We start from the raw sequence: 12677 nt of genomic DNA, 5'->3' as shown, positions 1-12677 counted from the left end.
ATCGGAATACAGCAAAGTTGCAGGATACAAAATTAACACACAGAAATCTGTAGCTTTCCTATACACTAACAATGAACCAATAGAAAGAGAAATCAGGAAAACAATTCCTTTCATAATTGCAACAAAAAGAATAAAATACCTAGGAATAAATCTAACCAAAGAAGTGAAAGAATTATACTCTGAAAACTACAAGTCACTCTTAAGAGAAATTAAAGGGGACACTAACAAATGGAAACTCATTCCCTGCTCATGGCTAGGAAGAATTAATATTGTCAAAATGGCCATCCTGCCTAAAGCAATATACAGATTTGATGCAATCCCTCTCAAATTACCAGCAACATTCTTCAATGAATTGGAACAAATAATTCAAAAATTCATATGGAAACACCAAAGACCCCGAATAGCCAAAGCAATCCTGAGAAGGAAGAATAAAGTAGGGGGGATCTCACTCCCCAACTTCAAGCTCTACGACAAAGCCATAGTAATCAAGACAATTTGGTACTGGCACAAGAACAGAGCCACAGACCAGTGGAACAGATTAGAGACTCCAGAAATTAACCCAAACATATATGGTCAATTAAAATTTGATAAAGGAGCCATGGACACACAATGGCAAAATGACAGTCTTTTCAACAGATGGTGCTGGCAAAACTGGACAGCTACATGTAGGAGAATGAAACTGGACCTTTTTCTAACCCCATATACAAAGGTAAACTCAAAATGGATCAAAGACCTGAATGTAAGTCATGAAACCATTAAACTCTTGGAAAAAAACATAGGCAAAAACCTCTTAGACATAAACATGAATGACCTCTTCTTGAACATATCTCCCCGGGCAAGGAAAACAACAGCAAAAATGAGCAAGTGGGACTACATTAAGCTGAAAAGCTTCTGTACAGTGAAAGACACCATCAATAGAACAAAAAGGAACCCTACAGTATGGGAGAATATATTTGAAAATGACAGATCCGATAAAGGCTTGATGTCCAGAATATATAAAGAGCTCACACACCTCAACAAAGAAAAAACAAATAACCCAATTAAAAAATGGGCAGAGGAACTGAACAGACAGTTCTCTAAAAAAGAAATACAGATGGCCAACAGACACATGAAAAGATGCTCCACATCGCTAATTATCAGAGAAATGCAAATTAAAACTACAATGAGGTATCACCTCACACCAGTAAGGATAGCTGCCATCCAAAAGACAAATAACAAGAAATGTTGGTGAGGCTGTGGAGAAAGGGGAACCCTCCTACACTGCTGGTGGGAATGTAAATTAGTTCAACCATTGTGGAAAGCAGTATGGAGGTTCATCAAAATGCTCAAAACAGACTTACCATTTGACCTAGGAATTCCACTCCTAGGAATTTACCTGAAGGATGCAGCAATCAAGTTTGAGAAAGACAGATGCACCCCTATGTTTATCGCTGCACTATTTACAATAGCCAAGAATTGGAAGCAACCTAAATGTCCATCGGTAGATGAGTGGATAAAGAAGATGTGGTACATATACACAATGGAATACTACTCAGCCATAAGAAGAGGAAAAATCCTACCATTTGCAGCAACATGGATGGAGCTGGAGAGTATTATGCTCAGTGAAATAAGCCAAGCGGAGAAAGAGAAATACCAAATGATTTCACTCATCTGAGGAGTATAAGAACAAAGGAAAAACTGAAGGAACAAAACAGCAGCAGAATTACAGAACCCAAAAATGGACTAACAGGTACCAAAGGGAAAGGAACAGGGGAGGATGGGTGGGCAGGGGGGGTAAGGGGGGAAGAAGAAGGGGGGTATTAAGATTAGCATGCATAGTGGGGAGAGGGAGAAAGGGGAGGGAGGGCTCTACAACACAGAGAGGACAAGTAGTGATTCTACGTTTTGCTATGCTGATGGACAGTGACTGTAAGGTGGTTTTTAGGGGGGATCTGATATAGGGGAGAGCATAGTAAACATAGTATTCTTCATGTAAGTGTAGATTAAAGATAAAAAGAAAGAAAGAAAGAAAAGAGGGATTACTCCTTGATAGGATAAAACAATTGGTAAATCAAAGATTAATGCATGCTTTAAATATCCTTAATGTTGATCACTTAAAGGGTGTCAGATGATCAGCTATGGAGGTACTCTTTTCTGATAATATTCCTTTCTCTTTATAAAAATAAAAAAAATAAAAATAAAAAAGAAGCACTTCCTGTGTGCTGACCTCCAATGAGTTCTACACAGTGGTATAGAGTGCATGTCGAAGTGTGGGCAAAGGGTCTGTTTGTTTCTATGCAGAAGATCAAGTCCTAGCTTGGCTACCCAGAAAATGAACTAAGATATGATATGAGGAGGAGCTTCCGGCATCAGCACTCTCTGGAGGACTCGTGCCGGGGGATGATCATCAAAAAGCCTCCACAGGGATCTGGGCGATGCTGTGGTGTGGCTGCGTCCACCCCACCATTTCCTGGCTTGCCACTGCAATGAGGAGGGAGATGTCTAGGCTGGCATGTGCATACAGTGAGACAACGAATTTGACCGGATCTGTACTGTTGGAACTCAACCAGGAGTTGGGAGGGATGCAAGTTGTAACGCTCCAAAACCTTATGACTATAGACTATCTACGGTTAAAAGAACATATGGGATGTGAAGAGATCCCAGAAATGGGTTGCTTTAATTTGTCTGATTTCTCTCAGACTGTTCAAGTACAGTTGGACAATATCCATCATATCACAGACTAATTTTCACAATGCCTAGGGTGCCTAAATGGTTTTCTTGGCTTCACTGGAGATGGCTGGTAATTATAGATTTGCTTTGTTTATGTCACCGTATTCCCATTATGTTAATATGTGTGCACAAGTTAGTTAGCAGTTTAAAACCTATACATACTTAAGGTACTCTACAAGAAGATATGTCAAAGAAATAATCAATCCTCCCATGTTTTCTTCCATATGCTACCTCTATAGCTTTTCCTCTTCCTTCCTAATTACAACCCTTAAATAGAATTCGTGCCTCATATCGAATTTACCGAGTATCATAATTCCTCCAGGTAGTAAAGATACCTCGAGACAAGTGCTGGGAATAGAAGCCACAGGGCATAAATCTGCAAATAAGTAAAAAGCTAACCTTTTCAAACAATATGGCTTCTCTCTTACTAACAACTTTACCTTTCCCTGTATGGCCCCAGAAGATTACTGGTTAGCCAGAGACGGCTAAGATTCCTCATGGGAGGAACAACCTAAGGCAGGCACAGTCGCAGGGGGGCCATCAGGTGAGAAATTGGGGAACAACAGTGGTGAAGCTTAGAACCTCACCCCCCCATGTGTTGAGAGAAAGCTTCTGTATCCATGGATGTTTTATTGCCCTTGTCTAGCTCGGATTAGCACATAGTCTACAGGCACACACCTGATCATCTACAATTGCTCTCTTATAACACTAAACTATGTATTCTACCTTTATCTTGCATCTACCTACCACTTCAGCAGTTTATTAAAAATAAAAACAATAATAATAATAAAGGGAGAAATGTGGGATCCACATATAAATCAAGTATAAAAATCAAACGAATATTCATATTTGACCTGATTGTTTATAGTTCATAATGCGTGATCAGAACTGAAAGTTTCTGTGCTGAATGCTTTGTACTGTTCACCATGTAAGAATTTATTCACTATGTAAGAATTCGTTCACCATGTAAGAACTTGTTCATTATGCTTCCGAAGATTGGAGGCTGACGAGAATTAGGCTTGAGATGGATTAATGATTGTGCATTGAGCATTGACCCCCCTATACAGAATTTTATTGTTGTTAACAACCATTTGATCAATAAATATGAGAGATGCCCTCTCAAAAAAAAAAATTAACCTGAAATGGATCCTAGCTCTATACATAATAGTAAAACTGTAAAACTCCTAGAAGAAAACTTAGTTTGTCTTTGATAACATGAGTAGATTTTTTTTAGTTAGAATGCAGGAAGCATGGGCCATAAAAGAAAATTACTTGATAAATTGGGCTTCATAAAGTAAAAAAACTTGCTCTTTGAAATACACCATTAAGAAAACAAAAAGGCAAGTCACTGAGTGGGAGAAAATACTTGTAAAATAAATATGTGACAAAGGACTTGAATCAAAATATATAAAGAACTCTCAAAATTCACTAAGTCTGATATCTCCAAGCACATCTCAAAAAAAGATATACAAATAGCCAAAATGTATATGAAAAGACACTCAGTATCATTGGTCAATATGAAAATGCACATTAAAACCACAATAAGTTACCACTACACATCTACTAGAATAGCTAAAATTAAAAAGAATGACAATACCAAGTGTTCATGAGGATGTGGAGCAAATGGAATTCTCATACACTACTGGTGGAATGTAAACTGGTGCAACCACACTGGAAAACTTTTTGGCCATTTTCATTCACCAATATGATCCAGCCATTCCACTCCTAGGTGCTTCCTGAGGGAAATAAATTGCTAATGCTTGTACCTGAATATTCACAGCAGCCTTGATCACAGTAGCTAATATCTAGTAAACTGTGACTTCTTGCATTCATCTCTGTGTCTGCAATCTTGGGGGCAGCAGCTTTGCCTACATCCTCCCCTCTCTTGTGAATACAGGGAGATGTCCATTGAGTGGATAAACTATATGTGGTATATCTGTACAATCTGAATGTTACTCAACAGTAAAAAGAAAAAACTATTAATGTATGGGACAAACTATTAATGTATGGAACAACCTGAATGAATCAAAAAAGCACTATTTTAAACAAATAAAGCCAGAGACAAAATAGTGTATACTGTAAGATTCCATTCACATAAAAGGCAAATTTATCTATACTTCAGAATTTGATGGCCAGGGATGAAGTCAGGTCTAAACTAAAAAAGCGGTACTAGTAATCTTTGGATAATGATGGAAATGTTCTGTGTCTTTAATATGGTGGCGATTTCATAGAGATATAAAATTGCCAAAGCTTATCAAATTGCTTGAAATGAATGCAATTTTTTCACTTGTGGTATGTAATGAATTGTGTTTATGTGTGTAAGTTATCCCTTAATAAAGATAAGGATAAAAATAATAATGTAAAGAGTATTAGATAATATTTATTAGATAAACAAAATTCCATACAACTAATTGAAAAAACAATACCAATACCTGGGCCTTTGCACTGTTTTTCTATTTGCAGTTACGTACTTCACAAAAAAAATTCTTGCTCATAATTGCCAATAATAGGAAGATTTTTGTTGTTCTGTTTGAGAACAAAATGTTTACCATTATGGTAGATTTTTAATCACATTCTCCACATGCAAGTGTCCTAACTGGATATCTTTTTCCATAATTGCTACAGGCCTGGTGGGCACCATATTGCTTGGTGACTTTGAACAAAGAATCACCGGGAGGGATCTGTAAGCGCAGAGCTATGTGAAGTCCTAAGCAGTTACACCAGAACCTTGAAAGGAAATTCATGACCTGGAAATTTGGTAAACTTCTGACAATTATGGCTTAAACTTGTGAGCAATTTTTGTGTCTAATTGCATCCTGCATCTTTCACCATTAGCAGATTGGTGGGAAGACTGTCTAGTCCTAACTATAGTGTGGGGAAGCAGTTACTCCCTTTCTTGTTCAGCCAGACTTCAGCAAATGATGAGTAGACTGTTGCCAGAGAGAAACTGCTACAGCTATTGAGTTTTTATTGTTAACCTTGCATTCTTAGAATAAATAGTTTCATAAAGATTAGCCTCTTTATGTTGCTGGATTCCATCACCTAATGTTCTATTTAGCATAATTACACAGATTTTCATGAGACAGCTTGAACTGTAATTTACCTTTTTTGTATTGACTTTGTCAGATTTTCGCTATCAAAGTCTTGTTTGTCTCCTGAAACAAATTTCTTTGCTCTGGAATAATTTATATAAGATTATTGTTATTTCTTCATTAAATGTTCTGGAGAATTCAAATAGTGACTGTTTGGAGAGATTTCTTTTTGAAAAAGTTTTAAGTTACAGATTTAATTTCCTTGATATATAGGACTATTCAGTATTTCTATTTATTCTTGTATCAGTTTAGTAATATGTGTTGTTTTTGGAGTTTTCTATTTCATCTAAATTTTCAAATTTACTAGCATGATTTTTTCATAATACTCTCTTATTTTTTAATACATGTAGAATCACTGTGTTTCAATTTTTATTAATTTTCTCTATTACGTATTTTTAAAAATTCAGTGATATCTACATTTATCTTCTCAATTATACTAGTATACTTCCCTCTTATCTCTGTGTGTTTGATTTGCTGTTATTTTGTAGCTTAATCATATGGACTCAGTTCACTGATCTTTAGCTTTTCTTCTTTTCTAATTTAGTTGCATCCCACCACTTTAGCTGTCATATGTTCATTATTATTTAGTACAAAATATTTTCTATATTTTTGTTTACTTCTTTTTGTATTCTCTTTTTAAATCATATATAGTTTTTATTGTGATTTCTTCTTTGACCCATAGATCTTTTAAGAAGTTTTTTGCTTAAGTGTCAAGGCAGGCATTTTTCTAGTTTTTTATTATTTATGTCTAGCTTTGTAAGTTTAAAAACACATAAAATAGTATTTAAAAATCTATCTCTGATAACTCCAATAATAAGTCATCTGTGGGTTTGTTTTTACTGTCATTGTCAGATAATTATTGAGTCAGACAATTTTAATTCATCAGGGACTGACTGAGCTGTCTAAGATGTCTTGAAGTTTTCTACTATTGGTTTGCCTACACTGCAGCCAGCCAAGCGTCCAAAGGAGAATCTAGGGTTTTGCTATCACATCTCTCCCGTGGAGGATCCAGAACTCCAGGTTTTGTCTCTTCAGCACTGTGAGATTACAGAAAACTTTTCCTCGTTTTCAGTAGCTTTTTGCCTACCTTCTAGTCCCTCTCATAAAAAGAAGTTGCAGAAAGTTAGTTCTCTTAAAATTCTACTCTCCCCAGATCTTGACCACACAGCTCTGGTCATCTTGACCATTTTCTGATGTCATCACAAATGCTTTTAAAAAAAAATTTTTTTATCTGGCTTTTCTAGGTGTTTTATGCTAGTGTGCCATGAGCTACTCCATGAGAATCAGAAGCAGGAATCTACTGCTTCCATTCTTGACTCTTTGTAATCCATTCCACACATAGCACAGGAGATGTGGTAAATATACACAATGGAATATTATTCAACCATAAGAAGAAAACAAACCTACCATTTGCAACAGCATGGATGGAGCTAGAGGGTATTATGCTGAGTAAAATAAGCCAGGCAGAGAAAGACAAGCACCAAATGATTTCACTCATATGTGGAGTATAAGAACAAAGAAATTTTGTGATGACTGCCCTTTTACTGTTCACCATGTAAGAACTTATTCACTATGTAAGAATTTGTTCACCATGTAAGAACTTGTTCATTATGCTTCAGAAGATTGGAGACTGATGAGAATTAGGCTGGGGGTGGATTAATGATTGTGCATTGAGCATTGACTCCCCTATACAGAATTTTATTGTTGTTAACAACCATTTGATCAATAAATATGAGATGCCCTTTCAAAAAAAAAATAGATATGATCATGGAATAAAAAAAAAAGAACAAAGAAAAACTGAAGGAATGAAACAGCAGCAGAATCACAGAACCCAAGAAAGCACAGGAACATTTTTATAAAATTTTAATCAGAGCATAATGCTTCCCTCATCCAGTGGCTTTTTATCACATTTAAATTAAAATCCCAACCACTTTCCATCTTTCTATGACCAAGAAAATGCCAGTCCTTGCTTCTCACCCCAACTTCACCTTATCCTCACCCCATTCCTCACATATATACTCCTTTTCTCCCTCCACAGTGACATTCCTGCTGTTGTTTAAACCTGTCAAACTCATTACACTCAGGCCTTCATGCTAGTTGCTTCCTCTGTCTGCAGTGCATGTCTAACCAGGTCTTGTGTGTCGGCTGCTCAGTTCATGTGGCAGTAACTCCAAAAGGCCTTCCTGGACCACTGCTGTCTAAGGTAGCTTCTCCCCATCATGCATATCATATCACATACAATGTGATGGTTCCTTCATGTTACTTATCTGCCATTGAAATTATTTTGTTAGTTTATTTTGTTCCGTTTTCTCAGGTTAGAACATAAGTCCCAGGAGGCAAGGCTTTGTCTGTCTAATATTCTAATCTTATGACCAGACTCCAGGCTGATAGAACCCATGTGTAGGGATTAATTCACCCACCTTTGAGGGCAGAGACAGAGAGAATGGGGTGGAGGCTGACAAACGTCATGGTCCCAGGCTGATTTTTATGTGTGCTAAATCCATTTGATGTTTTTCAGAATTTGCTTTCAGGAATTCCCTGGTTGATTTAGTAGTATAAATGTATGCTCTGTGGATAAGTAATCCAAGACTCTTTAGTTGCTGCTGTTTCTATTTAACTTCTCTGTGTAGCTTTAATCTTGTAAGTGCTCATTATGTCTATTCAGGAAAGTAAACAGAACTGAAAATCAAAGACAGTGTTCTCTGGGTGAAGATAGTTTTTAATTACAGTAATAGTAAAGAAGAGGAGATAGATCAATCAATGTGGAAGTCTCCTTTGAAATCTTTAAGGCAACATTAATCATAGAAACAAATTTATCATTTAAAACCACACATGAAAGGATATTCTTGCTCTTAAATGCAGCAACTTCAATGATTTCTCATTGAATGTTCTTTGTAAGTCAGTAAATACAGAAAGTAGGACAGCTGGAAGTTTAAAGACTTGCATGAATCCTGCAGGAGCAGGGACTCTTCTTTTCTCTGAACAAGGGGCAATGTGAGACCCAGAAGCCAAGGTTAGCTTTTCTTTGTAAGGAATAAGGGAACCATGCCTGATGTGTGCAACCTGAGTATGCCCAGCCCAGTCACCATCTCTTGACTGTGCATTCCGCAAGCTCCAACTACATGACATTTCTTAACAGTTCCTTGAGTTTGGGGTGCCTTGGTATCTTTGCACATTAGTTCCTTCTACCTGGAATGCCCACCCTCCCCAGTATATAGCATCAACCATCCAGACCCAAGTCAAATAGCACGCCATGTGTGAAGCCTTTCCTCAGCGTTCTGTAGCAATCTGTTTACACCTTAAGACATTTATTTCATTGTATAGTTTCCTCCCACCAGCCTGAGAAGTCTTACCTATCAATCATTTTTGTGTTCTTCCTACTCTATTTCTACCACCGAGTAGATACTCAGTATAACATTCTTAAATGGTTAAATGTTCAGCTAGAGGACCTTCACCTTCTTTTTCCCATTGAACCACGGCACATTGGATAGGATGGAGGAGGTCAAGAGCAGAGGCGTAGTGAGGGCTTGCCAGTATCCTTCCAGAGCAAAATAAATCTTAAACTAAAGATTCCGAAACAATTTTGGGACTTAAAGTGTATTCTAGTTGACATTTTAAATCAAGAAACATTCTGGTGGTGCTGGATTTTATACATGTTCTTTGAGACTTATAATATCTTTATGACTGAACGTCTTAGAACAAGTTGCTCTAAAGTTCTTCAGAAGAGAGAAGTCCTTTTTTCGCATGTACTATACATTCCCGTGGCATCTTATATTATCTCCAGGAATGCAGTGAGGAGTCTAGATAGTAGCCAGACTGAAGGAACATACACTTTAAGATTCATTAATCATGTTAACACTACTATAAGTGTTTCAGATCTGTTGATCTACAAAGTAGTAGGGAGTTTAAGTACAACTCCATTTCCCTTTTGTCCATTCAAAAGCTCTAACGTTGCTCTTCTGTAAAGCCTGGGTCAGGGTTAATTAAGTCTAGGAAGTAGGTGGTATAACTTAAGACAAAAAGTAAAAGATTTATCCCCAAATATTTAATTACAGTTTCTTGTCAAGGATGCTTGTCAAGCTCTATATCAGAGATGATCTACTTTGAATGGTAAAGGAAGGAACCCTGTGCAAAGCAAGCTCCTTGGGCAGGAGTGGCACATTTCTATCAGCAACAGCCTGAGGGAGATGCTCTAGGCCCAGACTGAGGATAACCGATTTCTCAAATTCAGACAAGTAACTGGTCAAGCTGGGATTTGAACTGAGGTCTGTGTGACTTCTTAAAAGCTGCACTTTTAACTCCTATGTCATACATACTGTGGCCACTCTCACACCCTAAGCCTCTCTGTTCTGAGGTAGACACAGTTTGCAGGTTACATACCCTCAAGCTAAAGAGTGAACCATACCCCCAAATCAGCTGCGACAACTTTCTGTTAGTTCCCAAGGAGAGGACTTAGTCACTGTGAGGCCCAGAGTGACACTTGACTTTGCTAAGGAACCTCCAAGATCCTTGCTGGTGGAGGAGATGCACTGAGGAGTGGAGAATGGCCTTCATTAGACAAAACAAACCATTCAATACTCTAGCAAGTTGCCGAGCACCATGCAAACTAGGAAGATGGGGTGAACAGTTAGGCTTCATGGCTGTTAGAAATCAGAAAATATACAACCCCTTCTAGGGCTTATTTAGTTACCTGTTCCAGGAACCTGACAGTTTTAGAATCTCTGGAACTGGCCCAGAGGGACACATTTAAAATTGGGCACTCTTGCTTAAGGAGCCCACGTGTGGTCAGAGTGTGAGCATGCACAGATCAAAATGCTTCAGTTCCTTCTCCCACACAAAAGCAGAGGGCATGGCTGCCCTGCTTTCAGATGCAGGCTCTGAATCAGATGGAGAGGCTCTTCTGTTCCCTAGTGTTGCTTTGAGGGACTTGATCAAGATCCCTAAAAGCTGCAACCCAGAGAGAACATGGTTCCCTCCTAAGACCAAGAGAACCATGAGCTTAGTAGCAGAGTGTGAGACCCCAAGGAAGGAGGGAAGTGCACACGGGCTACTTCAGGGTCACGCTTGGGCACTTAGGCCCCTCTTCAGGGCCATGGCACTCACCTCGGCCTGCCAGATGGGGTTCACGGTGTTGCCCACGATCTTGGATCTCCTCTCCTGCCCATGGTGGGGGAGGGCAGGGAAGATGCTGTGTTTCCCAGGCTGAATGGAAATCTTCAGGTAAGGATCTGGGTTGAAGAACATCCCTTTCTTTAACCCCATGGCCTGGAAATCTACAAAATAAGGAATATGTTCATTTAAATGTGTTTTAGTAGTGTTAAATGTCATATGAGACCTTATTCAAGGAGAAAAGTCCATGGAAAAATCTGTTGAATCTTTAGACTATTTTCCATCTCATTACAAATATGCACTGAGATGTCTACAGAACCCACTATATGGAACATCAACTGCCACATATTAAGTTGTTTTGGTGATAAATCCTTGTGATAAATCAATACAACTGGCATTGTGGACACTATGCTTTGCAAGTGTGCTGGCCCTTCCTGGACTCAACTTCTAGTGCTCCCCGAGCAGACTGGAGGCTCAACTTGAAAATTCTTCCCAGCCTCAAGCTGCTGACTTGCATGGCATCGGACTTCAGGATTTCACAGAGCTTTGGTGAATAAAATTGCTCTTGGTTTCTGGCAAGTAGTTTTCCCAGTTTCTGTTGTGTCTGGAGGTTTGTACAAATAATTGTTTCTCAAGCATTTCAACAGGGACACAAGAACGGCAAGTCGGGGTTGTTAGCTTTCTGCCCTAGTAATACGAAAGTATTGAGTTTTCTCTTCTTATCCACTTTTTTAGCCTTATACACATGCTAATATTGTCAATGGAGCTTTTTATTCTTAAAAAAAAAGGACAATATTTTTAGAGAAATTGTAAGTTCACAGCAAAATTAAGAGTAGAGATTTTCTTTAACACCCCATTCCCCACACATGCATAGCCCTCCCCATTATCAACATACCCTACCCGAGTATACATTTGTTATAATTACTGAATCTACATTGAGACATCGTTATCATCTAAAGTCCATAGTTTACACTTGAGTTCACTGCTGGTGTTGTATATTCAGTGGGTTTTGACAAATGAATAGTAACATGTATCCATCCTTAATAATATCATACACAGTATTTTCACTGCCCTAAAAACCCTCTGGGCTTTGTCTGTCTCTCTCTCCTGCCCTTGTACTCTAGCAACCACTGATCTTTTTACTGACTTTATGGTTTTACCCATTCCATAATGTCATAATTAGAATCATATAGCATGTAGCCTTTTCAGATTAACTTTTTTTTTACTTAGTAATATGCATCTAAGATTCCTTCATATCTTTTCATGGTTTGATAGTTCATTTCCTTTAGTAATGAATACTATTCCATTATCTGGATATATGACTCTTTACTTACCCATTCACCTACTGAAGGATATCTTGGTTGCTTTGAAGTTTTGACAGTTATGAAAAAAGCCGCTATAAACATGTGTGCAGGGTTTGGATGGACTTAAATTTTCAGCTCATTTAGGTAAATACCAAGGTGTGCAATCACTGGATCCTATGGTGAGAAAATGTTTAGCTTTGTAACAAACCATCAAACTGTCTTCAAAAGTGGATGTGCAATTTGGCATTCCTACCAGCAATGAATGAGAGTTATTCCTGTTCTGCCTTCTTGACAGCATTTGTTGTTGACAGAGTTCTGGGATTTTGGCCATTCTAATACATGTGTAGTGGTATCTCATTGTTTTAATTTGCATTTCCTAGTGACACATGACGTGGAGCATCTTTTCATACGATTGTTTGCAATCTGTGTAACTTCTGTAGTGAGGTGGCTGTTAAGGTCTTTG

General features: G+C 38.1%; 1 protein-coding gene across 5 annotated transcripts in view; it reads right to left on the bottom strand.

The window, feature by feature from the left end:
• The window catches only part of HECW1 (HECT, C2 and WW domain containing E3 ubiquitin protein ligase 1), a 394788-nt gene that overhangs the window by 130067 nt on the left and 252044 nt on the right, over positions 1-12677 (bottom strand). For all 5 annotated transcript variants that reach the window (XM_073239079.1, XM_073239081.1, XM_073239080.1 and 2 more), the window contains one exon: positions 10905-11074. In XM_073239079.1, coding sequence (XP_073095180.1) covers positions 10905-11074 — 170 coding nt within the window. The remainder of the gene's footprint in view (positions 1-10904; positions 11075-12677) is intronic.

Source organism: Manis javanica, chromosome 6 (genome assembly GCF_040802235.1).
Source record: "Manis javanica isolate MJ-LG chromosome 6, MJ_LKY, whole genome shotgun sequence".
Classification (NCBI taxonomy): domain Eukaryota; kingdom Metazoa; phylum Chordata; class Mammalia; order Pholidota; family Manidae; genus Manis; species Manis javanica.
Note: the sequence above shows the minus strand (reverse complement) of the source record. Positions and strands in the feature narration are given on the sequence as shown.